The sequence below is a fragment of the Ceratotherium simum genome, chromosome 30, assembly GCF_057802395.1.
Source record: "Ceratotherium simum simum isolate JZ-2026a chromosome 30, ASM5780239v1, whole genome shotgun sequence".
NCBI lineage: Eukaryota > Metazoa > Chordata > Mammalia > Perissodactyla > Rhinocerotidae > Ceratotherium > Ceratotherium simum.
Genome location: NC_141929.1, coordinates 691,762 through 714,900, shown reverse-complemented (window position 1 = coordinate 714,900; position 23,139 = coordinate 691,762). Strand labels below are relative to the sequence as shown.

Sequence of the window (23,139 nt, the reverse complement as noted above, 5' to 3'; positions counted from 1 at the left end):
CTGGGAGGGCTGGTGGTTGCTGTGAGCAAGCTGCTCTCTTGTTAGCCGTCCTCCTGCTGTTCTGCAAGGCAAGCGCAGAAACTGGTTACTTTGTTTTCCACGTCAACCTTGTTGGTACAGGCATGGTTGCACCCTAATCCAGGGAAACTTGAACTCCTTCACCCTCAGTTTCACTGTCACCACTCCTCATGGCTGAGCAGGGCCAGCTCATGGACTCTAGACTTCGTGTCCCTGGGCTTAAGTCAGGTGAGCACCAACGGACAGGTCTGGAGGGTTAGAGCCCTTTAAAGCCAGCCAAGGCGTCTGTGCCTGCGCGGCCTGCAGGCTTCACTCTGAACCTCCCCCGCGTCTCTGGCAGGGCAGTGGGCTGGTTAAGAGCCGGCATGGGAGTCTGGCCTCACGGGGCCGGGGCCAGTGCCAGCTCTGCCACTGTCCCAGTGTGACCTCCCCTACCTGGAACCCCTGCTGTCTAAACATCTTCCAGCCAGGACTGGCCATGCTCCACATTCTGGCTCATGAGACCAAAGGGCAAGTCCACCTGGTGGGGCTTCTTGTCAAAAGAGACCTGGTGTTGCTCTTGTCCTCTCTTCGCTCTTCTTTCTGACTAGATCAGTGTGATGCTGGAGTGGCAGCAGCCACCTTGCCGCTAGGGGGACAAAACACACATAAGAAGGACGATGGAGCAAAAAGACAGAATGAAGCTGCGTCCCTGGTGTTGCTGCGAGACCGCCCTGCAGCCAGGCCTTCCGTGTCTGGTTTGTGTCCCTGGGTCAGTAAATCAGTCCTGGCTTTAAGCCACTTTTTTTGACTTTTCTAGGCATGTAGCCAAAAGCATTTCTGCTCGTGGAGTTGAGATCATGCAGGTAAACTGCGCACAAACTGCTCAGTAACTGGGAACCGATGATTCCTCTTGGTCGGCCAAGACCCTGAGCAGTTAAGAGACTTGCGTTCTCCTGCTCCCCAGTGAGAAGTCAGCTGGAGGTCCCTGCCTTACCCTGAGCCACGTGAGAGTCCATGTGAGACTGCTCACTGGGGCCCCACTGAGGCCCTGTAGCTGGACTCACAGCAGGAAGGGTGCCTGTGCCCACCCCCAACTCCACCCCCTGTCTCAAGAGTCCTCCAGGCCACCATGTTGGGAATTTGCAGTTGGAACTCAGAGACTTTGAGTCCATTCCAATTGGTGCCTCAACTGAGAGGACGTGAAGGCAGCTGGGACCTTCCTTCATTGGAGAAATACTGACAGAATACCGCCAGGAGCACTGAGGTGATATAAGGTGACAAGGGGGAGGGACAGCCCTAAACACCTGAACAAATACAGCATTTTCAGATGGTGACATGTGCTGAGAAGGAAACACAGTGTGCTGTGCCAGAGGGTGACGGGTCAGCGAATTTAGAGTGTGGTCTTCTCAGAGGAGGAGGGGAGATGGAACGTGACTGCCATGTTGAGGAACTGGTCAGAGGTCAGTGAGGGCCAGCTGAGAGGGCAGATGAGGTGTGAGGCCAGGGGGTGGGCAGAGGCTCGGGGGCCACAGGTCACGTTTGGCCCCCAGTAGAATGACAGCTCCCCAAGGGCTGGGTTTTGTCTGTTTCCTATGGCCTGAAGTAGGTGCTAAACAAATATCCACAGAAAAATGGACATAAGGAATACCAAAATATGCATGGAGAGATAGAGTCAGGCTGCAGAGTGAGAATTAAGTAGATGCAGAAAGCAGAGATGAGAGAGAGAGAGGGAGAGAGACAGACAGACAGGGTTTCCAGGCCCTGCTTCCCAGCCCTCATATGACTCAACTGCACCCGAAGCTGGTCTATTCCCCCAAACACTCTGATTCTTTACAATAAAATCCCTTTGCCCTTCACTCATCCAAGCGTCCTGTACTGCACACCCCAAAGAAGCTGGGTGAGTTCCTGCCACCTGGGCCTGAGGGCTCTTTATTGTTGACCAGTGGGATCCAGAGGGCTCCTGGCCAAAGAGGGAGCCCTTCCTGGCCCAGGATGCCCACACCTTGCCTGTCTCCTTTCCCTCCCCTGGACCCCCACACCTTGTCTGTCTTGTGTCCCTGCCCCAGGGCACCCACACCTTATCTGTCTCGTGTCCTTGCCCCAGGGCACCCACACCTTGTCTGTCTCGTGTCCTTGCCCCAGGGCACCCACACCTTGTCTGTCTCGTGTCCCTGCCCCAGGGCACCCACACGTCTGTATTGTGTCCTTGAGCCAGGGTGCCCACAACTTGTCTGTCTCATGTCCCTGCCCCAGGGCACCCACACCTTGTCTGTCTCATGGATGCTGCCTTCTGCACTTATCTGCGCCTTCGAGTCACTGCCTGGCCCAGAGATGGCTGCCCTTACCCTGGGACAGGAGAGTTGGTCAGTGTGTCCCAAAGGTGGCAGGGGGTCTAACGTGCTGCCAGGGCTGAGAACCACTGGCCTGAATCATGACGCTGCTGCTCAACACAGTGACGCATGGGCCACTTAGAACAGAGTTCGCGAGACATCCACTGGCCTCAGCTGGACTTACTGAAGTCGGGAGGAGTCCATGGCTGTTGCTGTAGAACTTAAGCCTTGGCCTTGATCAGCAGCTTGGACTGTCGGGGTGTACGCGGGAACGTTCTGCAGACAGGCAGGCACGGTCAGCACTGGAGATTAGAGGAAGGTTTGGCTTATGAGCCAGAGAGCACATGCAGAGCCCCTGAGGCGCCAGACCGGGAGGGCCCTCCATCCTGTGGTCCGCCTCCTGCTGGGCCCCGCCAGGCGCTCAAGGAAAGGCTTTCACCCTGGCCTGCCACTCTCCAAAGAAGCAAACTTTGCTAAATTCAGACCGTTCTCTCCCAAGAACTTATCCAGGAAGAGACTTCACCTGGATTAGGATCTGATCAATATATCCCCAGTCCCAGACCAGGGGGTCCTGGGACCCCTTCAGTTATGTGTTCAACACTCATGGGGGGTGGGATGCTGAGAGTGTTCTTCTCTTTTCACCAGAGGACGTAGTCTAATTTTGTGGGAAGCAGAGCCATTTCATTTTGCCAGATACAGGAGGAGTCTTGTGGATCGCATTTCTGGTTTACTGCAGTGAAACCTCAGGGCTTGCTCGGCACAGCTCAGTGTCAGCCTGTGGGCACCAGCAGGACCTTGTTTGCAGCCGGTGCCTCTTCTGATTGGTTGGTACACATCGTAATTGGTCAGGAGTCTGTTCTGATTGGTTGGGAACCTCTTCTAATTGTCTGGTATCTGTTCTGATTGTGTGGTGTCTGTTCTGATTGTCTGGTGTCTGTGCCTTACCAGCTGGGACAACTGTACATTTCACTGCACCACCCAGTGGCCCCTCCTGACCCCTGCCCTGTCGGTCCAGCCCAGAAGTGAGCACACTGATGATTCCTGTGTGCCAGTTGATGGTAAACATGTTGTGGTGAGGCACCTGAGGGGTCTTGGCTGAGGGTGGTGTAAGCAATGGCTGCATTCCAGGCATTCTCATTGTCATCTGTGTCTGTTGCTGTGACTTGCATCACGGAGGTTCATGAAAGGACAGAGAGGAGAAGAGTTGATAATCTCAGCAAGTAACAACCAGTATGGCAATACAAATTAATATAGAAATTTAAAATTAAATGTGTTCCCTTTACTATACGGTTGATCAAACTGCTTCTCAAGTGATACAAGTTCTAGTTCAAATAATTCACCAAATTATTATAATAATTTCCAAATGATTTGTTTACTCTTTTCAGAAATCTTCAGGGTCCCCCCTTTTTTTTCCCTACCCAGTGCCCCAGTACATGGTTGTATATCCTTGTTGGAAGTCCTTCTAGTTATTCTATGTGAGCCGCTGCCAGAGCATGGCTATTGACGGATGAGTAGTGGTTCTGCACCCGGGAACCAAACCTGGGCCGCCGAAACAGAGTGTGCCGAACTTGAACCACTAGGCCATCAGGGCTGGCTCCTTTAGGGCATCTTTTGACATGGCTGTCGCCGTGGGAACTCTGTCCCCCCTTAATATGATACTTCAGGGGGCTGAGATACTACTGAGTGCCTAAGGGGGGATGCTGTGGCTGTTCTATACCTCGTCTTTCCACCTGCCCCATTGCTCTCAGGCCCCTTCTGACCTTCTTTGTCCCCTACTGTTGTCAGGGGAGTCCTGTCTGGACCCTGGCCACACTTCGGGAGCTGGGGCCAGGCACACAAGCTGGAGGGGGAGAAGTGGTGAGGGGGTCGGGCAAAGGTGGAGGGAGCAGTGCGTCCTGGTTGCCAGAACCAAGCCTCTGGAGTTTGGTCCATGGAAAGAACCCAGAACAGCTGTGCACCTTGTGTGGGTGATCAGGAGACAGCTGGTACGCAGGGTGAGCGGTGGTTTGTTGTGGGGTTACAGGCAGCACGAGGATAGACAAGAAGGGAGGAAAAGTGGAAGAAAGCATTAATGGCTGCTAGTGGCAGGGCGGGGAAAGGAGACACCCCATCAGAACGTCCTCTCACAGGAAATGCCCTGTCACTTTCATTTCATTCATTTTCAGTCCCAGAGAACTAGGACCTCAACATCTATCCCCAAAATGTCAGGTTGGAAGCCATGGGTATATGGACATGTCAGTGTTGTCCATGAGGCCGTCCTGAGACCAAGTGCTTCTCTCTCTGTGAGACCAAGACAGAGAAACCGTCTAGAGCGGCTGCCAGGAGGCAGCTGTGCCTGCAAGGGCGCTGACTCCTTGACCTTTCAGCAAGAGCCAGTTGGAATTGGAGAGCCTCCTGTATCAAGAGTGGTCAATCAGATTCTTGTTTTCAGGAACGTGAATTGGAAAATGTGAAGGGAGTTGAGCAGGGAGAAACGGAAGCTGAAGCTGAGAGTGTGTAGAGAGAAGCCACAAACGAGAACAGCCACGAGGTTGAGGAGGGGCTGGGAGGGGCCAAGTTACTGGGATGCAGAAAGGATGCAGAGCCAGGAGTGCAGCGACCAGTGGGCACCACGTGGACAGCGCAGACCCGTGATCCCTGGACTTCTTGGGCCCAGGAGACCCTGTTGCTCAATGGCCCCTATTGGCCCATCTCTGTGAGATCCTCTCTGCCTGTGGCCTCCCCAATCCCAACTTTCTTGAGTGAGCCTGAGAGAGTCTCTGCTGCTTGAAGCTAAAACACAGCTTATGTGGTCCCTGAGCCGTCCCTGCTAACTCGGAGTGGTGACTTCCGTGCCCTGGACCCAGGGGGCTGCTCTGAAGACTTCCTCTGGTATTTGTGCTGTAGTTTCCAGATCCTTGTGTCTTCCCTGAATTTATTGCCGTGTGTCACTAAAACCTGCCATTGTTCTCTTTACAGGTGGCCTCCTTCCATCACAGACTGCTGGGTAAATTTGGACTTGCCGTCATTCTGGTCTGTCACCATGATCACAGTTTCCACTGGGTCCTCGACAGCATTCCCATTCAAAGACACAGCGTGAGAGAAAAGCTCCCAAAGCCGGGACGGTGAACAGAGGCAGGTGCGGGCCCACCAGATGGTGCCGTTTATCACACACTTGGGTCTACAGAAGGCCCACCCCAGTGCGAACCCACCTTCCTACTTTATCCTCCATCCCAGTAACTGGGAAATCTCAGGAAGCTGCACTTCTTCCAACCCTGGTAAAATCACTAAAGGCTTCATCTGTGTCTCCTTGGGTTTCTCTGCTCTAATGCTCATGGCTGAGTGCTAGCCGTCCTCCTCATCCACCTTCTCCCTGTCCCATAGAAAGTGCTTCAGCTGGACACATGCTACCCAGAGAGGTGACAGTTCCCCACCTCCCTTGCAGCTGAATGTAGCCAAGTGACTACATTCTCCAGGATGGACCATGAGAAGTGATGGGTGCAATTTCTGCACCGCTTGCTTGGAAGGTGTGTGCCTCCCCCAGCCCCTTCCTTTTTCCCTGCTCAGGTGTGGAATATGGACCTGGCTGAGAGCCTGCTTTGACTCTGTGAATGAGGGCAACGTCCTAGGGGAGGAGAGCAGGGAGGGAGGATGCTGGGTCCCGAGTGAGACCCACTCAACCAAGGGAGGCTTCATCTGGGCCTCAGTTTCGCTCAGAGGGCTGTAGCCGAGAGTCTGACGGACAAGATGCCCCCAGACGCGTACATTTAAAGGGTGCTTGGCATCACACCTAATAACAACAGCTAACGTGTACTGAGAACCAACCCAGAGCCAGGCGTATGTCAATCCAACAGCAAAGGGAAGCCGAGGCTCTGAGGGCATTGCTGCCATGCCCACTGAGCGCCAGAGGTGCGACTGGACCACAGGCTGTCGGCTCTGGAGCCTACACTCTTAACATTTAAAGAATGTAGAGTCTGGAATATTCTAGAGTCATAGGACCTGCTCATTCTCTCTCCTCAGCCCTCTCTTGCCACTTTCTCTCCCTCCACCCACACCTTTGTTTTTGCTGCAAGCATCATGCCTTTCTTCCTCCGGCAGAATGCAGCACCTCCAGAGCCGCACTCTTGATTACGCATCTTTGTAGCTAATAGTTGTGGTAGAAATCATAACAACGATAATCATATTTCTCCACATATTGCGGGATACAGGCAGCCCTGGGGGTCTAGTGGTTAAGATCTGGTGCTTTCACCTTCCCAGCCTGGGTTCAATTCCCAGTCAGGGAACCATACCGCCTGTCTGTGGTTATCCTATGGAGGCTGCGTGTTGTGTGTGGCTGGGATGCTGAAAGCTCTGCCGTGGGTATTTCAAATACCAGCAGGGTCACCCGTGGTGGGCAGAGCTTCTAGAGTAAGACAGACTAGGAAGAAGGACCTGGCTACTCACCGCAGAAAAAATGGGCCATGAAAGCCTGATGAATAGCAGAAGAGCATTGTCTGATACAGTGCCAGGAGGTGAGAGGATAGCGCAAAAGACGGAGCAGAAAGTGCAAAAGACGGGGCAGAAACTGCTGTCCACAGGTCACTAGGAGTTGGAATTGACTCAATGGCACTAACAACAAATTGCTGTTTACTCTGAGGTCAGAAGCTTGTAAACACCACACTGACCTGCTGGAGCTCCTGAGGTGTCTTGGAGCCCCCTCATTGGAAGGCATGCCACAGACAACGAGGAGTAAGACAAGGACACAGAGGACAGGCCTGGACAATGCCCATGTTCCAGCCTGAGTGCCACCAGTCAGTGTCCTGTTTCTCCTCTGCTCCCCAGGAAACCACGCACCCCCACCCCCGCCATGGCCTCAAGGTTTTCCAAACACCTTCCTCTGGAGAGGGGAAGGCTGAGAGGGAGGACCCCAAGACATCTGGGAGGGGTGGGGTTGGAGCATATGCTTTCTCCCAAAATCCAGGAAATTGGGGAATTTTCTTGAGCTCTGAATGCATTGCATATTTAAATCTGTACCAAAACTAGGCCAAGATCTGGTATACGAACTCTTTCTGGAAACACCTCTCATGTCCAACAAAAGGGAGTTTGTTACACCACAGCCCAACCCCGGGATGGGGAACACAATGTAACTGTGAAAACTGAAAGGAAAGTGTTCGAGATACTTTGTAAAGGGAAAGAGGCAGGTGAGAAAGTAAGATGGGGGCTCAACAGTGTTTGTAAAAGAAAAACGTGCAAGCATGTCCATGTGGGTGCACATATTTGTGTGCAATTAATAGAAAGCTCTAACTCGCTGTGTTAACTGTTGTTCCCTCTGGATTATGGAATTAGGGGTGGTTTTTATTTTATATATTTTCTAAACTTCTTTTTTTTTTTTAACAACAATTGCATATTATCAGAAAAAAACAATAAAGTAGTTGCCATTAAGTATGAGAGCTTGCAAAATAAGATCTTAAAGTGCATGTTTCAAAACGTTACAGGAGCTTTCTCTGGGTGGTGAGAGTAACAACCTCCTACTTTTAAAAAAAGAGTTATTTTTAAGAAATCTTTCTTCTGTAAGTTTTAAGAAGTCTGATCTGGGAAGACAGTGTCTGTGGGTGACATCTTCCCCAAAGGTGGCTCTTGGAGTCTGGGTCAGATACTGGCCTGGCTAATAGGACCGGGGCTGGACCTGGAGCCAGACAGGGCAGAGTCCAGGAGTCGAAGACAAATTTACCAAATTTCGGACAAGTTTACCCTCACGTGCTGCTCGTCCCCTGGCCAGGCTTGCCGGACCCCAGCTGTGGAGGGTACTCTGCTGTTCTGGGTTCTTGGCTGACTGTCCTGGAGTGACCCCCTCACCTGCCCAGCTATGGTCCTCAAGCAAGCCAGCAGCATCGTTACCTGGATGGCAGACAAGCAGAGCAGAAAGCAGATGGGGCCAGTCACAGCTGTGGGGGCCACTGCAGTCCCAGAGTGGAGCGTGCAATGGAGGCAGCTGGCCTGTCACGCAACATGTGCCATCCTGTCACCTCAGCTGCTGATGTCCTGTTTGCCCAAGGACTACTGACCTACCCTGTGGAGTCTGGTGTAGCTGGAGTGGCCTTGGAGGCCCACTAGGTGTCACGGGCACAGGACAGTGGCCTCAGCTGAAGGTGTTTCTCACCTGCCTGTCATGAAGAAAGACTGGAATCCAGTGGAGGTCAGGCAGCACTCACTCCTCTGAGCCTCCTCTTCAAAATGAGGATTGTGGCTGCCAGCAGCCGACAGGTGGGCAGGAGGGGTGTATGAACAGCCAGCTCCCTTTCGCAAGGTGATCTGAGACCGTGTGAGACAGTGAGGGCAAGGCTGAAGCTGAAATGCCTTCTTATGACCTAGTTTTAGGAGTCTTCACCATCACTGTCACAACAGGTCAGCCCTATTCTATGAAGGAGGAGTACAAGAGTACAAGAGTATCCACACTCTGTACAAGAGTGTGGATAACAGGAGGTGGGTTTGGGGGCCATCTTGGAGGCTGGCGGCAATGCTAGGAATGAAGTTTGTGGCTGAAGGGGAGCAAGAGGGAACTGATTTCTCTCTACTCCTCATCTTGAATTGCTCAGCCTTCCAGGTGAGTTTCGGGGTCAGTGCCTGTGGGAGACGCAGGTAACAATCACCTGGCAGTTGTGGGTTCCCCTTCCCACTATATTTCAGTTCAAGCTTCTCTGCCAACATTACCCTATATCTCTGCCCCCTCTCTCATGGCTCAGGCTGAAAGCCACAGAATATTGAAAAAGAATCGTCCCCTCTCCTCTTCCCATAGGGAAACAAGACCATGGACACACCTTCCTTTAAAAAAGCATGAAAGCAAACAGAAAATAATAGTGGATATTTATTATTGAAATCCACATAGTTCATGCAGAGACTCTTTACTAGCCTGGCAGAGGGGGATGGACAGAAAGTCATTGTTCCAGGTCATGGGGTTTAGGTGTCTCCCTGGGTGGCCCACACTCCTTTCCTTATCTCCTGTAAGGGGGGTGGGTTGGAATTCGGCTGTCCTGAACCCATCCTAGCAGGAACAGGACTGAGAAATGCTTAGGTCTCCCTCAGAAGCAGGGAGGTAGCTCACGTAGGAGAGGATATGATAGGGGTCCTCACCGATTGTGTCTCTTAGAACACCATTGCTCCTCTCTGTATTCAAAGTCAGTTCTGGCTCTAAGAAGAGCATGACCTCTTGGAGCTGTCAGCACCCTCACTTTCCCAGTGGTAGATGTAACATGCTTACCTTGCCCTCACTTTAAGTCTTGCTGAATTCCCACCCCGTTGGGTCCACGGGAATTTTGTGCTCCTGGGGCATTGTGGACACCGTATGTGAATAGGTGGCCAGGAATGACCAACATCGAGCATATCTGCTCTGCTTACAGCATGCTCCATTGTCTCATCAGACTTCACTTACAAAACGTGTTTAAAGATAAAATAATTAAGAATTTCAAGATGGCAACAGCGGTGCATTAAACCATGCTGGCCCAGGTACAAGCTAAGTATGTTATAGAAGCCGCTGTGTTGTGCACTATGCGAACACTGTATGCAGATGAGGCAGTGAGGGGGCTCGGAGATCCGCTTACCGTACATCTGAGTCCTGCAGGTGCTGTCTCCAGAGTGTCCTCAGCAAGGGCTGGGTGAGGGGCTTGTTTCACAGGTGTCTTGACATGAGTACAGCCATGTTTGGCCGCTCCATTGACCTACAGCCACCAGCACAAAAAGAAATATAAAAGCTGCTTTCTGCGTGGTGGGAACTGGCCCTTCTCCCATGGAGATAGTTGCAATGTGTAAAAATTTCAAGGCCTTTCGGGTGCTGCAGCCTGGGGCAGACTGGACGATAAGCAAGGTAAACAATGCACGTATACAACTACTGGGCTGGGACGACAGCTGGGAGGTGGGGCTCAGTGCACATAGCCACTGATAACCATTTGTGCATGGGAACACTAGATGCTTGCTCTGAAAAAAGCTCTGTAACTGCTTACTCTGGAAATTATTGATGCTATAAAAACTGCTGGAGACTGAGACTTGGTGAGAGTTCCACCTGTGGAAGGGACGCCTTGCCCAGGACGTGTGATCCTTGCACAGCCGTGTGGATTGACAGGACTCTCCCGGCAGTGGGGCGTGGATGTTGTGAGTAATTGATTTATTGTGAAGTAATTGATCTGATGTGTTCTCTTTTCGGTCAACCTGGTGTTTCTCTTTCCGGTTGATTTGTGTCATTTCCCTTCAGTTGATCTGGTGTTTCCCTTTCTGATTGATCTGATGTTTTTCCCTCTTATTATATGACCTATTCGAATCTGCTGCCATCTCAGCCGATGTGGATGTTTTCCCTTTCTAGTCGAGCTGGTGTTTTTTCCCTCTTATTATTTGACCTATTCGGATCTGTTTGCAGACTATCGCCTTTACTATTCTCTATATAATAAAATATACCTTCAGTCCATTTGTTTGGAGTGGAAAGTTTCTTTACGTCTCTGATCGAATCCCTGAACCTCTCATAACAACAGGTTATTGTCAGTACTGCCTGCCCATGTTAAGGGAGGTTCTGAGGCTGCCCAGGCTCAGTGGGAAGGGTACTAGCCCCGAGGGAGGTGCCCCCACACACTTGCATCCCTGACCTCACACCTCCTTCTCAGGATAGCTGAGTCTGTGCAGAGAAAGCAGTGGTGTCTGCCCAATCTCTGAATTTGGCTCCCAGGCCCCTACCCTCTCTTTATCTTCCCTTGTCCAGCACTGCAGACGTGGGCATTGAAAGCTGTGCAGGGAGAGAATGACAAGGAGGGAGGGACCTGCATTCTCAGCTATCCTCTGTGCCAGATTCTGCCTGTGCTTTCTTAACTTTGAACATCGAACCGGAAGGCTGGGATTACCATCCCCGCTTTATAGATTAGAACATAGGCACAGAGAGGTTGAGATCTTGCCCTGGGTCACACAGCTGATGAGGGTAGAGCTGAGAATCAAACCCACTATGGTCTGATCTGGAGTCCATATGCTGTGCACCAGGAGATGCTGATCCTGAGAGAACAGCGAGGAGAGAGTGAGGGAGACCAGATGCCCCAGACTGAGCCAGGCACATGCACGTGCACACACACATGCATGCATACACAGGCATGTGCACGCATCCCTCCCTGGCTTTCACCTCTGAGGCTACAGAGGTTGAAGGAACCAGGAGAGGAGCCTGGAGAAACCAAGGGGGGAGGGTGGGGGACCTATTAGGAGAAAAGGCCACACTTCTCCAGAGACCAGGGAATAATCTTCTCTGATGAGTCTGTCTCAAATCCTAGATTTCTCTGCCTGGGCCCAGGAATCAATTCTCCCATAACCTAACCAGAGTGACTCCAGACTTAATGCCAGACTTCCAAGGGTTGAGTTCCTGTGGAGAGCTGGGCTAAGAGAATGAGTTCTTTGTGGCCCTCCTGGACCCTCTGCTTTCAGTGATAAGAGGAGAATGAGGTATGTGGTCTGGGCTTCATTGTATGAAGACAACATTTATTAGAACAGGAGGCCAAAAACCATGGAGGGGATTGGTATCAACACCCCCAGAGCACTTAAGGAACCCTCCCCTGTTTGTCTACCTCATGTCTTGTCATGCAAGTGGAGGATTTGTTTAACTGGTTATTTCTGCACTCATTGAAATCCTTCTCTGCCTTATCTTTTTAAGCAAAGGTTTGGAACTTTCTTTGACCTCTTGACCTTGAGCTTTGTTCTTCCAGCTGTGTGGATCAGAATGTTGCTGCTGCTGATTCTGGTTGCCTGGGCAGGGATCCTCTGGTTGGAGGTGTTTTCTTGCAGATGTTCCTGGGAGGATCTGAGAGGGGTGATTGCGTTCCACCTGTTGGATAGGAATTTCTGAGTGGAGGCCAGAGAGCAGGAGGGACATGGATGGATCTCTGGCTTTGGTTCTGCTGAAAGAGGAAGTTTTTGGTCAGGGTAGACGTTGACAAGGCTGCCTGGGCTGTGTTTCCTGGTAAGGCCTGCCCCACTGATCATTCTTGCTGTGTTGACAATGTAAGCTCTGCTTCCCACCAAGTGTCCCTTTACAGTCTATTTTTCCGTTCCTTTTAATTCACTACATCTTCTTCAGAAATCCAGAAAGGCCACATCAATGGCCTTTTCTACATAATGCCCAGACTAGGGACCTTCAATTAGCATCAGAGGCAGCTTCACTCTATAGATGGGACTGCAGTAACCTTCCCCATATATAAGCACCTTCGAAGTCATTCACTGTGTGACACAGTGTCTGCAGCTGTTTTATTCTATTGAGAGATAACAACACTCTTGATGACTTAAGTGGAATCATCCTTAGTGACTTCCTATGAAGGGAAAGGGATCTATTGAGTTAGGAGCCACTCAGCCTGGAGACCTACAAATGTGGAAGGCAGGATAGAGTAGTGGTTAAAGAGAGTGTGTGTGAGTAAATCTGACTTTGAGTCTTCCCATTCAAAAAGACATATTTAATTGAGGACCCCTATGTGTCTGAATCTCCATCAGGAACTGGGAATCAGATTGGACAAGATAGAGTGGTCCAGGTCCCACTGACTAAAGGACTCTGGTGCGGACCTGCTGGACCTGCTGCCCTGACTAGGTCATGAATTGCTTCTCTCTCACTTTCCCACAAATCATAAAATGAAAGTATATCCTTCCTCAAGCCTCACACCAAGTATTCATACTTGATTTATTTCATTCAGTCTTAGTCTTGAATAGGAAGTCCTATTTCAAACCATATACTCAACCAGACTTCTTGCACCCCCGCCTCCCATCCATCTGCAGCCAATCTACCATCCTCTCTTACTTGGAGATGAAGTAATCTCTGAGGGGATTCCCACTGCAGTCCACCTTCCAAAAATTGACCAAAGCATCATCTTAGAACAGAGAACATGCCACTTCCAGCTGAAAACTGCACAATTGTTCCATCTCACTCAGAAAATCCTCAGTGCCTTAGCATGGATCATAGGCTGTAAGGCTTCTACTTATTGATCCAACCTCCTTTCTTACCCTCTGTGCTTCCTTCTATTACCACCTGAGTGGTCTCTCAGCCAGTCCTCAAACACCCCACCTCTTTCCTGCCCTGGGGCTGTTGCAGTAGCTGCTCCCTCTGCCTGAAATCCTTTGCCCATAGGTATTTGCACATCTGAGATGTTATCTCCTGAGAGAGTCCTGCCCTGACCATCCTCTGCCACACCCCACCCTCCCCTCACATTGATCTCTAGGCACTTTTCCTGGACTAATTTTCTTCAAAGCACTAGTCTGATATTATGCATATGCATGCATATGTATGGTCAGCTGCTCAAGAGCAGTAATTCTGATCATCTTGTTCAATCTATATTTCCAGTTTCTGGAACCCTGTCTGGCACAAAGTACGAACTCACGCGACAACTAACTGAAATAATGAATGAACACATATCAACATACGCATATCATTTAGAAACATGGAGGAAATCAGAAGAAACAGCTAAAAGAGCCAGAAGAAACTGCCTTGGTGAGAGAGCTGGCTGGTGCTTGAAAACTTGTTTTTTGCCTCTAAGCCTTTCATCACTATATGCTGTTATATATTTTGTGCATGAACAAAAATAAAAAATATAAAAATTTTTCCTAAGAGTCTGACAAGAAATTTTCACATATTGAGGTATATGGGGTAGCTATTCTGGTTTAAAACTAATTTGGCTTGAGCTAAAGAAGGCTGACTTATGGCCTATCAAAAATATATTGTATATCTGCTTTAACCATTAAAGTAAAGAATGCATTAAACATTACCTCAAAGTAAAAGAATGGACTCTTTGAAGATAAGAATGCATACTTTCCTTCCTAAGACTCTTCAAGATAAGTTTCCTTTCCCTGACATCAGGGTCATGTTGACCTGCTAACTTGCAACTGAATACCTCTTTGAAACTTTGATGATTACGTATCTTGGGTGTGTTTGATGTATGTTCTTTGTTCTAAAAATGTATAAGACTTTACTGAAAACCATGCTTCTCTGGAAAACTTTTTTCCTTTGCGGAGACTGCCTTTTTGGGTTATAATTCTCACCCTGGCTCAAGTAAAACTCATCTTATCTCTCCTATCTATAGAATGGTTATTGGTGATTTGCACTGACAAGTCAAAGGCATAGTAAATGTATCATTAATTCCTGAAGCATCTGAATTGAAAGTTTACTGACTTTAGACTGGATGTTACTTAACTTAAGAGTTGGACCATAACAATTGCCAAGGAGAATCTTTTCTTTTCCTTCTGTTTTGAAGAAGAGCAGTGGTGCCCACCTCTGCCTGCCCTGAGCTCTCTCTTTCACTTGCTGCCCCACTTGATGCCCAGCTCCTGGCCGTACTTGTCTCTGTACCAGACCAGCAGTCCACAGTCCGGCCTGACAACCTGGGAGGTTCGGTAGAAGATCTGCCTGCAATATTGAAAGGCCACCAGATTCTGCTCCCCATCATCCCACGCACAGTTCACGTACCTGGGATTGAGGCGGGCAAAGGGACAGAAAATCACAGGTGATAAGTTCCCACTACCTGTAGATCCATGTCCAACTCCTCATCTGATGTTTATTGCCTCTCTGCTCTGATGCTATCCACACCCCCCACCACTCCTCAGGGAATCTTCTGTTCATACCTAAGTCTCTTTCACAATGTCATGTGAATTCCTGTCTCCAAGTCCTGCTTATGTGCTCATCCTGCCTAGAATCTTTTCCCTCCTTGCCTAATTAACCATTTTCCAAGGCCCAATTCCAGACTTACCTCCTCCTTGGTTGGCCCTAAAACCCAGTGACCCGTAGCTTCTCTAAACTCGAAATTAAGTTCTGTTTTATACCACAGAACCCGGTGCTAGATCATGACCTCTGCTTCTAGACTAGCACACATCATTCAAAACTCAGGCCAAGTCTATCTTCTTTTGAGAGCCTTTTTCCAATCTCCTCACACTTTATCTAAGGTACCATCACTTGCCTCCCCCAGGTTCCCATAGAAACTTAGAGGTCTCTTTGCCTTAGCACAATAACACAGAACAATAATAGTTTTTTTTGTGTGTGTGTGAGGAAGATCAGCCCTGTGCTAAGATCTGCCAATCCTCCTCTTTTTGCTGAGGAAGACTGGCCCTGGGCTAACATCCATGCCCATCTTCCTCCACTTTATATGGGACACCGCCACAGCATGTCCCAACAAGCGGTGCATTGGTGCACGCCCGGGATCTGAACCGGCGAACCCCGGGCCGCCGCAGCTGAGCATGCGCACCTAACCGCTTGCGCCACCGGGCTGACCCCAGAACAATAATAGTTTATTCACATTCCGTATTCCCTGATAAAATGAGAGCCCCTCATGGCAAGGGGCTGGGTAATGAAGCACAGAGGCCCAGGACCACACTGCAGCTCATTCCTACGCAGGCTTCAGAACCCAGGTCTAATTAGAACCCAGGAGGGAAGATTTGTTGCCCTCACAGATTAAAGGTTCCTTGTTTTAAGTGATCTTCGCACTGCGTACTTCTCAAGAAATAAGAAAATTATAGTTAAATACTCCTAAAATCAATTGTTTAATGTCTGTCTGCAGTAAGTCCTCCATAAGGACGTAGGTTGTGTGATCTGTTTAAGTAATGAACTCCATTGTCTAAACTAGAGCATAGTAAGTGCTTCATGAATGCTGATTAGATAAAGTGTAAATTCAGGTTCCTGAAGGTTTTTTCTAGTCTCCAAATTCTGTCTAGCATAAAGATTTATATTTTGAGGACATATACTATATTTTTATCTCTTTTTTTCTCTAAATGTCTGTTGGAATGAAAGAGCATTGTATGGAGAAAAAAGAGGAACAGAGGATGTAAAAACCATAGAGGGAGGCGTGATGAGAAGGAAAGGAATATCTGTCTTTGTAAGGCTTGTAGAGAGAATGTCCCCTCTGGAACCCAGAAACCTTCTGGCCTCACCTCACCCAATTGGCCCAAGATTTATCCTTTCCATCTACATACTCATAGCAGTGATCTGGGTTTCAGAAAAAGAAGTTAAAGGCTTTTTTTTTGGTGGGGAGGTAATAGTCAGAAAAATTATTTTACTTTACTGTCATCAATACTCTTTCAGCCTGCATGGATTCAATCACCAACTGTGACCACGGGATATGCTCCTTGGTCATCACCTATATGTCTGAGTTGATTTGTCCACTCAGGGCAGGGGTCCCGTGAGGGAGGAGCCACTTCTTTGTGTCTGTATTGCTGTACTCCTACTTATCCTCTGATCTTTAAATAGGAGTTCCATGTTCGTGCCAAGTCCACTCAGTACACAGAACTAACCATATTATCTCCATCCACGACCTAGCATGTAGAAGGTGAGGTCCCACCAGTCCACAGAAGGGATGTGGGAAGCCAGAGGACAGGGGAAGAGGTATATGCTTCTCACCACCAGGAGTATCTGCTGTTGGCTGCCTCTTCATCTTCTGTGATCTGGCCCTCATAGGGGCAAAGTGCAGACCCAATGGCAGATCAGATGCCTCGTTCCATACTCCAAGCCCAGCCTTAGTGATACCCGATGGTCTGATTCTTAGCTCAGGGGGCAGAGTGAGGGCTGAGCGGTTGGGATGACCCTTGTCCACTGCACTGTCCTCACAAATGTAGGTGGCCCATGGGCAGCACAGCTGTCAATGAAGAAATTCTGACATTTCTCACAATCTGGAGGTGAGAGCAACAGGGATTAGGGAAAGTATTGTGCATGTTCCTGGACATAAAGAACTTCAGAAAGAGCCCAGCACTCATATCATTTAGCCTCAATCTTGTACTCCAATTCATTAAGGGAAGGGAATGATCTGGGGACCAAATGACAAGATGAAACTATTTTACCAAGACATAACAGCCTTCTTTGTGAGTGGGCCCAGAGGGTCACTTACAGAGGTAGTCATCATCCTGTGGCTCACTGACCTCTTGATATGCACGGCCCTTACTTTCTTGTAGGCTGTACATCTTCACTTCAACCTCCTTTCTCCTGAGTTCTAAGTTGGAGAAGAGTAGGTGAACGAGGTTGGTAGGGCCTGGAGTGTTAGTCCTTGTTTTATCAGAAAACGTGAAATCTCCTCCCATCAAATTATCACCTGTCCTTCTAAATACTCCCCCCTCCACCCCTTAACTATTGATTCAGAGACACTAAGACTCCACACTGATTACAGATGCCTTATTCAATTTGTTTCTGGCTCTTCCCATTATCAAGTTTAACTTCCCAACCTTTCTACTTAGAAAATGGTTCATTCACATATTTATTCATTCAGAAAATATTTGTTGAGGGCCCATTACGTGTTAGGCATTGAGCAAAGGCCTGGGCACACAACAGCAAGAAAGTATGATCCCTATGATCACAGATGGATTTATTGGACAACCTTCATGTGTCAATTCTTTTATATTTAATTTAATGCTTTCAAACAATATATGAGTCATGTATCCTTCACTTTACGGATTAGCATTCAGGTGCTCAGAGAATTTATAAGATTTGCCCATGGCTCCAATGCTAACTTCAGGTCTCAGTTTAGTCCAGCTTAAACCCAGGCCTATCTAAAGTCCACCACACATATCTAGGCCATATTTGTCAACCTTTCTAGAGGACTTAGAGGGACCAAAGTCCCTCAATTATTTTCTCTTACCCAATTTTCATCTAGAGTGCTGCCCAGAGGTACTTGCTTCTCAGTGAGGAGACACTGGTTTCTGGATCTGTTCAGAGCCACTTGTTTTCAGCTGTTCATGACAATTCCTCCAAACTAGATTCATTACTTAGTGGTGCTCTGGGCATTCCCTTCAATGTGAGAGTCATATTAAAAGACAATATACTTGGGGCCGGCCTCATGGCTTAGTGGTTAAGTGCGTGCACTCTGCTACTGGCGGCCCAGGTTTGGATCCCGGGCGCACACCGATGCCCCGCTTGTCTGGCCGTGCTGTGGCGGCATCCCACGTACAGCAACTAGAGGGATGTGCAACTAAGACATACAACTATCTACTGGGGCTTTGGGGAGAAAAGGGGAAAAAAAAGGAGGAGGATTGGCAATAGATGTTAGCTCAGGGCCAGTCTTCCTCAGCAAAAAGAGGAGGATTGGCATGGATGTTAGCTCCGGGCTGATCTTCCTCACAAAAAAAAAAAAAAGACAACATACGTTTTTTTAGTTCTTTAGGGCTTATGATGTGTTTCTACATGCACGACTTTAGTTAATACTTCAGCAACCCTTGGAAATACCTGCGGAGTCTGAATACTAAAAGGGAAAGAAAGGGCCTAAGCGGGTAGTGAATCCAAGACTAGAACCCATGTCTTAATTCTCTTTCCTTTCACCTGTCTCTCAAATTTCTCCATAAAAGTAAGAGTGAGGGAGGGAGAATCCTTGGGAAGAACAGCTGGAGAACTGACAACATCTGTGCAAGAAGAGGGTGAGGCTTCTAGAGAAAAAGAGGAGGTCTTCTCTGAACCAGTAGACATTTGATGGGAAAGGAAATGTAGAAAAGTACAGAGGATACAAAACACCTCTGGAAAATGAGGTGACAGAACAGTGAGATTGGGAAGAGAATAAAAAAGTGGTTGGCAGAAATGCATCTACACAATAAAGAAAATGATGCTAGGGCTGGCCCAGTGGCGCAAGCAGTTAAGTGCGTGCACTCCGCTGTGGCGGCCCGGGGTTCGCAGGTTTGGATCCCGGGCGTGCGCTGAAGCACCGCTTGTCACGCCATGCTGTGGCAGTGTCCCATATAAAGTAGAGGAAGATGGGCACAGATGTTAGCTCAGGGCCAATCTTCCTCAGCAAAAAAAAAAAAAAAGAGGAAGATCAGCATCAGGTGTTAGCTCAGGGCTGATCTCCCTCACAAAAGAAAAAAAGAAAAAAGAAAATGATGCTAAAAATTGCAAATTGCCATATCTTGAAAAGAATATTTGGAATTAGATTAGCTGGTTCCTGTTAATTCTGTTTGAATAAGATTGTACCACTGGCTAATTCTCTTTAGTTTCCTGATCCCTAAATTGGCATACATGCTAGTTCTTAATGTTATAGTGAACATGAAATATAATATAGTCACGCGCCTCATAACAATGTTTCAGTCAACGACTGACTGCATATATGATGGTGCTCCCATAAGATTAGTAGCATATAGCCTAGGCATGTAGTAGGCTGTACCATCTAGGACACTCTATGATTTCGTACAATGAAAAAATCGCCCAATGACACATTTCTCAGAACGTATCCTTGTCATTAAGTGATGCAAGACTATAATGTTCACCAAAATGTTTTGTGAGCTATTTAATACAGTATAAATGTGAGATTACAGTCCAGCTATCAATTTATCCCCTCAACTGTCTCCATATTTGAAATCAAACTCACAGATATTATCTTCAGCATTCCTTGACTCTCTTACTTCTAGTTTAATTTGTTAATGTGGAATCACTCATCCAGAAAACATTCAAGGGGCCCTCAGTGGCCCCGAGTGGGCTCTGGGACTTCTGAGAAGAGCTCTCAATGCAGAGGCAGGCTAAACAAATGATTCCAAAAAAACATGAGAGTTGCCTAATTAGAGCTCAGAGGAAGGAACTGTTACTTCGTCCTACAAGAACAGCATTTGAAATCAGTTCCAGATATGGATGAGTTTCTATTGAACAGCCAACTCCTTAAGAAGTTCTTAAGTCATTTTGTTATTTGTTGTTTCTCAATCATCAAACCTGAAGCTCCTCAGAGCTGGGAGATGCTTCTTCTTATTAGAGTGGGAGGCTCTGAGGGTGGAAATCCTATATCCTTCTTTTTCATCTGGGACCATCCACTGGTGGATGGTGAACAAACTGTTCATATATTTGTAAGCTTCCTTTAGTCAGAAGGTCTTAGCACATCTCTCACTTTAGCATAGCAGAAAAGAACTGAGGTTGAAATCATCAATCAGGTGAATTATGTAAAGATGCATGAAAAAGGCAGTGTATGAGCTTGTAAGTTGTTTAGAGATGGAGCTTTGAATTAGGTACCACTGATACTGTGATCTCAGGCATATATTCAAACATTTCTGAATCTGTTTCCTCATCTATAAATGGGGATACTTATCTCATAGGGTTGTTGTAAGGTTTAAGGGAGTTTATTCAAGTAAAATGCTTAAAATAAAGTCTGAAATATTGTGAAAATAACAAGTGATAGCTCCTATGGTTGCTGTTCTTATTAACTATTAAAATGATGATGATATTGGATATTGAGCTAAAGAGATCAGGAAAGGAAGGCAGCAGTCCCTAAGGTACTCAGTGCATTCCCCTACTCTTACCTGTGTTTGGATCCATAAGGACAATTTTCTTGTCAACAGGATTTGGGAAATACTCACCCTCTGGTGTTTACTCTGTTCCACCCTGAAGTCCACCCAAGAAGGTTTGACTAAAAGGTAGTGAGAAATCAGTGTTTTGGTTGGTAAATGTTTCCAAATTCTGGAGAGTCTCATTAGAGATACAGAATTCTGAGTCAGAGAGTAATGAGTACAAAGATTATCTAATGGTGATTGGAAGATGGTTTCTGTAGTATCATCAAGGCCTATGCTTCTACTGGGGGCATCAAGTAATTTTCTTAAAATGTTGAAAAAATAGACAAAAATCTCATCTATGCTTCATTCTATGTTTATGATGTATCTATTAGATTTATTTTTAAAAAATAAGTTGGGCTTTATGGACAAAAAATACTCAACAAACTAGGAATAGAAGGAAGTTACCTGATAAAATAAAGGTCATATATGAAAAGTCCACCTCTAACATCATACTCAACAGTGAAAAACTGAAAGCTTTTCCTCTAAGATCAAGAACACAAGCAAGGATGCCCACTCTCATCAGTTCTATTCAATAGAGTACTGGAAGTTCTAGCCAGAGCATTAGACAAGAAAAGGAAATAAAAAACATCCAATTTAGAAAGAAAGAAGTAAAATTATGTCTGTTTTCAGGTGACATGATCTTATATGTAGAAAATTCTAAGGATTACACACACAAAAAACTCTGTTAGAACTAATAAACCAATTCAGCAAAGTTGCAGGGTACGAAATCAACACTCAAAAATCAGTTGCATTTCTATGCACTAACAAGAACAATCCAAAAAGGAAATTAAGAAAACAATATAATTTATAATAGCATCAAAAACTATGAAATAATTAGGAGTAAACTTTATCCAGGAGGTGAAAGACTTATACACTGAAAACTACAAAACATTGTTGAAAGAAATTAAGGAAGACACAGTAAATGGAAAGACATCCTGTGTTCATGGATTTGGAAATTTAATATTGTTAAGATGTCCATACTACTCAAAGCAATCTAAAGATTCAATGCAGTCCCTATCGAACTACCAGTGGCATTTTTTGTGAAACAGAAAAAGCCATTGAAAAGTTAATATGGAAGGAATCTCACAGGACCTCAAATATCCAAAATAATCTTGAGAAAGAACAAAGCTGGAAGCTTCACATTTTGTGATTTCAAAACATATTACAAAACTACAGTAATCAAATAGTATGGTATTGGCATAAAGACAGACATATAAACCAACAGAACAGAATAGAGAACCCAGAAATGAACTTTTGGGTATATGGTCAAATGATCTTCATCAAGGGTGCCAAGACTACAAAATGGATAAAGAATAATCTCTTCAATAAATTGTGCTGGGAAAATAGAATTATCCACATGCAAAAGAATGAAGATGGACCCTATCTTACACCATATATGAAAACCAACTCAAAATGGATTAAAGACCTAAATGTAAAACCTGAAATCATAAAACTCTTAGAAGAAAACAAGGGGAACATCTATATGACATTGGAATGGGCAATGATTTCTTGAATATGACACCAAAAGCACAAATAAAAGCAAAAATAGACAAATGGGACTACATCAAACTTAAAAACCTCTGTGCAGCAAAGGATACAATTAACAAAGTAAAAAGGCCACCTACAGAATGGGAGAAAATATTTGTAGAACATATATCTGATAAGGTGTTAATATTCAGAATATATAAAGAACTCCTACAACTCAATAGTAAAAAACCAAATAACCCAATTAAAAATTGGGTGCTATGGATTGAAATCCTAACCCCTGATATGATGGTATTTGGAGATGGGGCCTGTGGGAGGTAATTAGGGTTAGATGAGGTCATGAGAGTGAGGCCCTTATGATGGGATTAGTGCTCTTAGAAAGAACAGAGAGATCTCTCTCTTTCTCTCTCTCAGAGCATGCACGTACAAAGAACAGGTCATGTGAGAACACAGCAAGATGGTGCCTGCCTACAAGCCAGGAAGAGACCTTGACCATCATGGCACCCTGATCTCGGACTTCCAGCCTCCAGTACTGTGAGAAAACAAATTCTGTGGTTTTAGCCACCCACTCTGTGGTATGTTTTTAATGGCAGCCTGAGCTGACTAATACTATGGGTAAAGGACTTGAATAGATATTTCTCCAAAGAAGATATACAAATTGCCAACAAGCATATGGAAAGATGCTTAATATCACTAATCATCAGGGTAAATTAAACCACAATGAGATATTATCTTGTATGCATTAGGATGGCCACTATCAAAAAAACAGACAATAACAAGTGTTGACAAGGATGTAGAGAAATTGGAACTCTTTCACACTGTTGGTGGGAATGTAAAATGTTGCAGCCACAATGGAAAACAGTATGGAGGTTCCTCAAAAAATTAAAAACATAACTGCCATATGATCTAGCAATTGAACTTCTGGGTATATTTCCAAAAAAATTGAAAACAGGATTTTTTTTTTATGTTTTAAAGAAGTTTTTTTTTTATTGATGTGATAATAGTTTATAACATTGTGAGATTCCAGTTGTACATTATTATTTGTCAGTCACCATATAAATGTGCCCCTTCACCCCTTGTGCCCACCCCCCAACTC

At 46.6% G+C, this 23,139-nt stretch overlaps 1 protein-coding gene and 1 long non-coding RNA gene across 2 annotated transcripts; one reads left to right on the top strand and one right to left on the bottom strand.

Moving 5' to 3' along the window:
* Positions 1-445: 445 nt before the first annotated feature.
* On the bottom strand, positions 446-10,038 carry LOC147913071 (cadherin-3-like). Its single transcript, XM_087419773.1, has 4 exons — positions 9,887-10,038; positions 3,412-3,492; positions 2,515-2,632; positions 446-646 (listed from the first exon to the last, which is right to left on the bottom strand). The coding sequence occupies exons 1-4, from the start codon at positions 9,891-9,893 to the stop codon at positions 610-612; spliced, it is 243 nt and encodes an 80-aa protein (XP_087275899.1). The 5' UTR covers positions 9,894-10,038; the 3' UTR covers positions 446-609.
* Positions 7,811-13,889, top strand: LOC147913070 (uncharacterized). Its single transcript, XR_015549107.1, has 2 exons — positions 7,811-10,433; positions 13,633-13,889. It is a non-coding gene; the product is annotated as an uncharacterized LOC147913070 (long non-coding RNA).
* Positions 13,890-23,139: the final 9,250 nt, after the last annotated feature.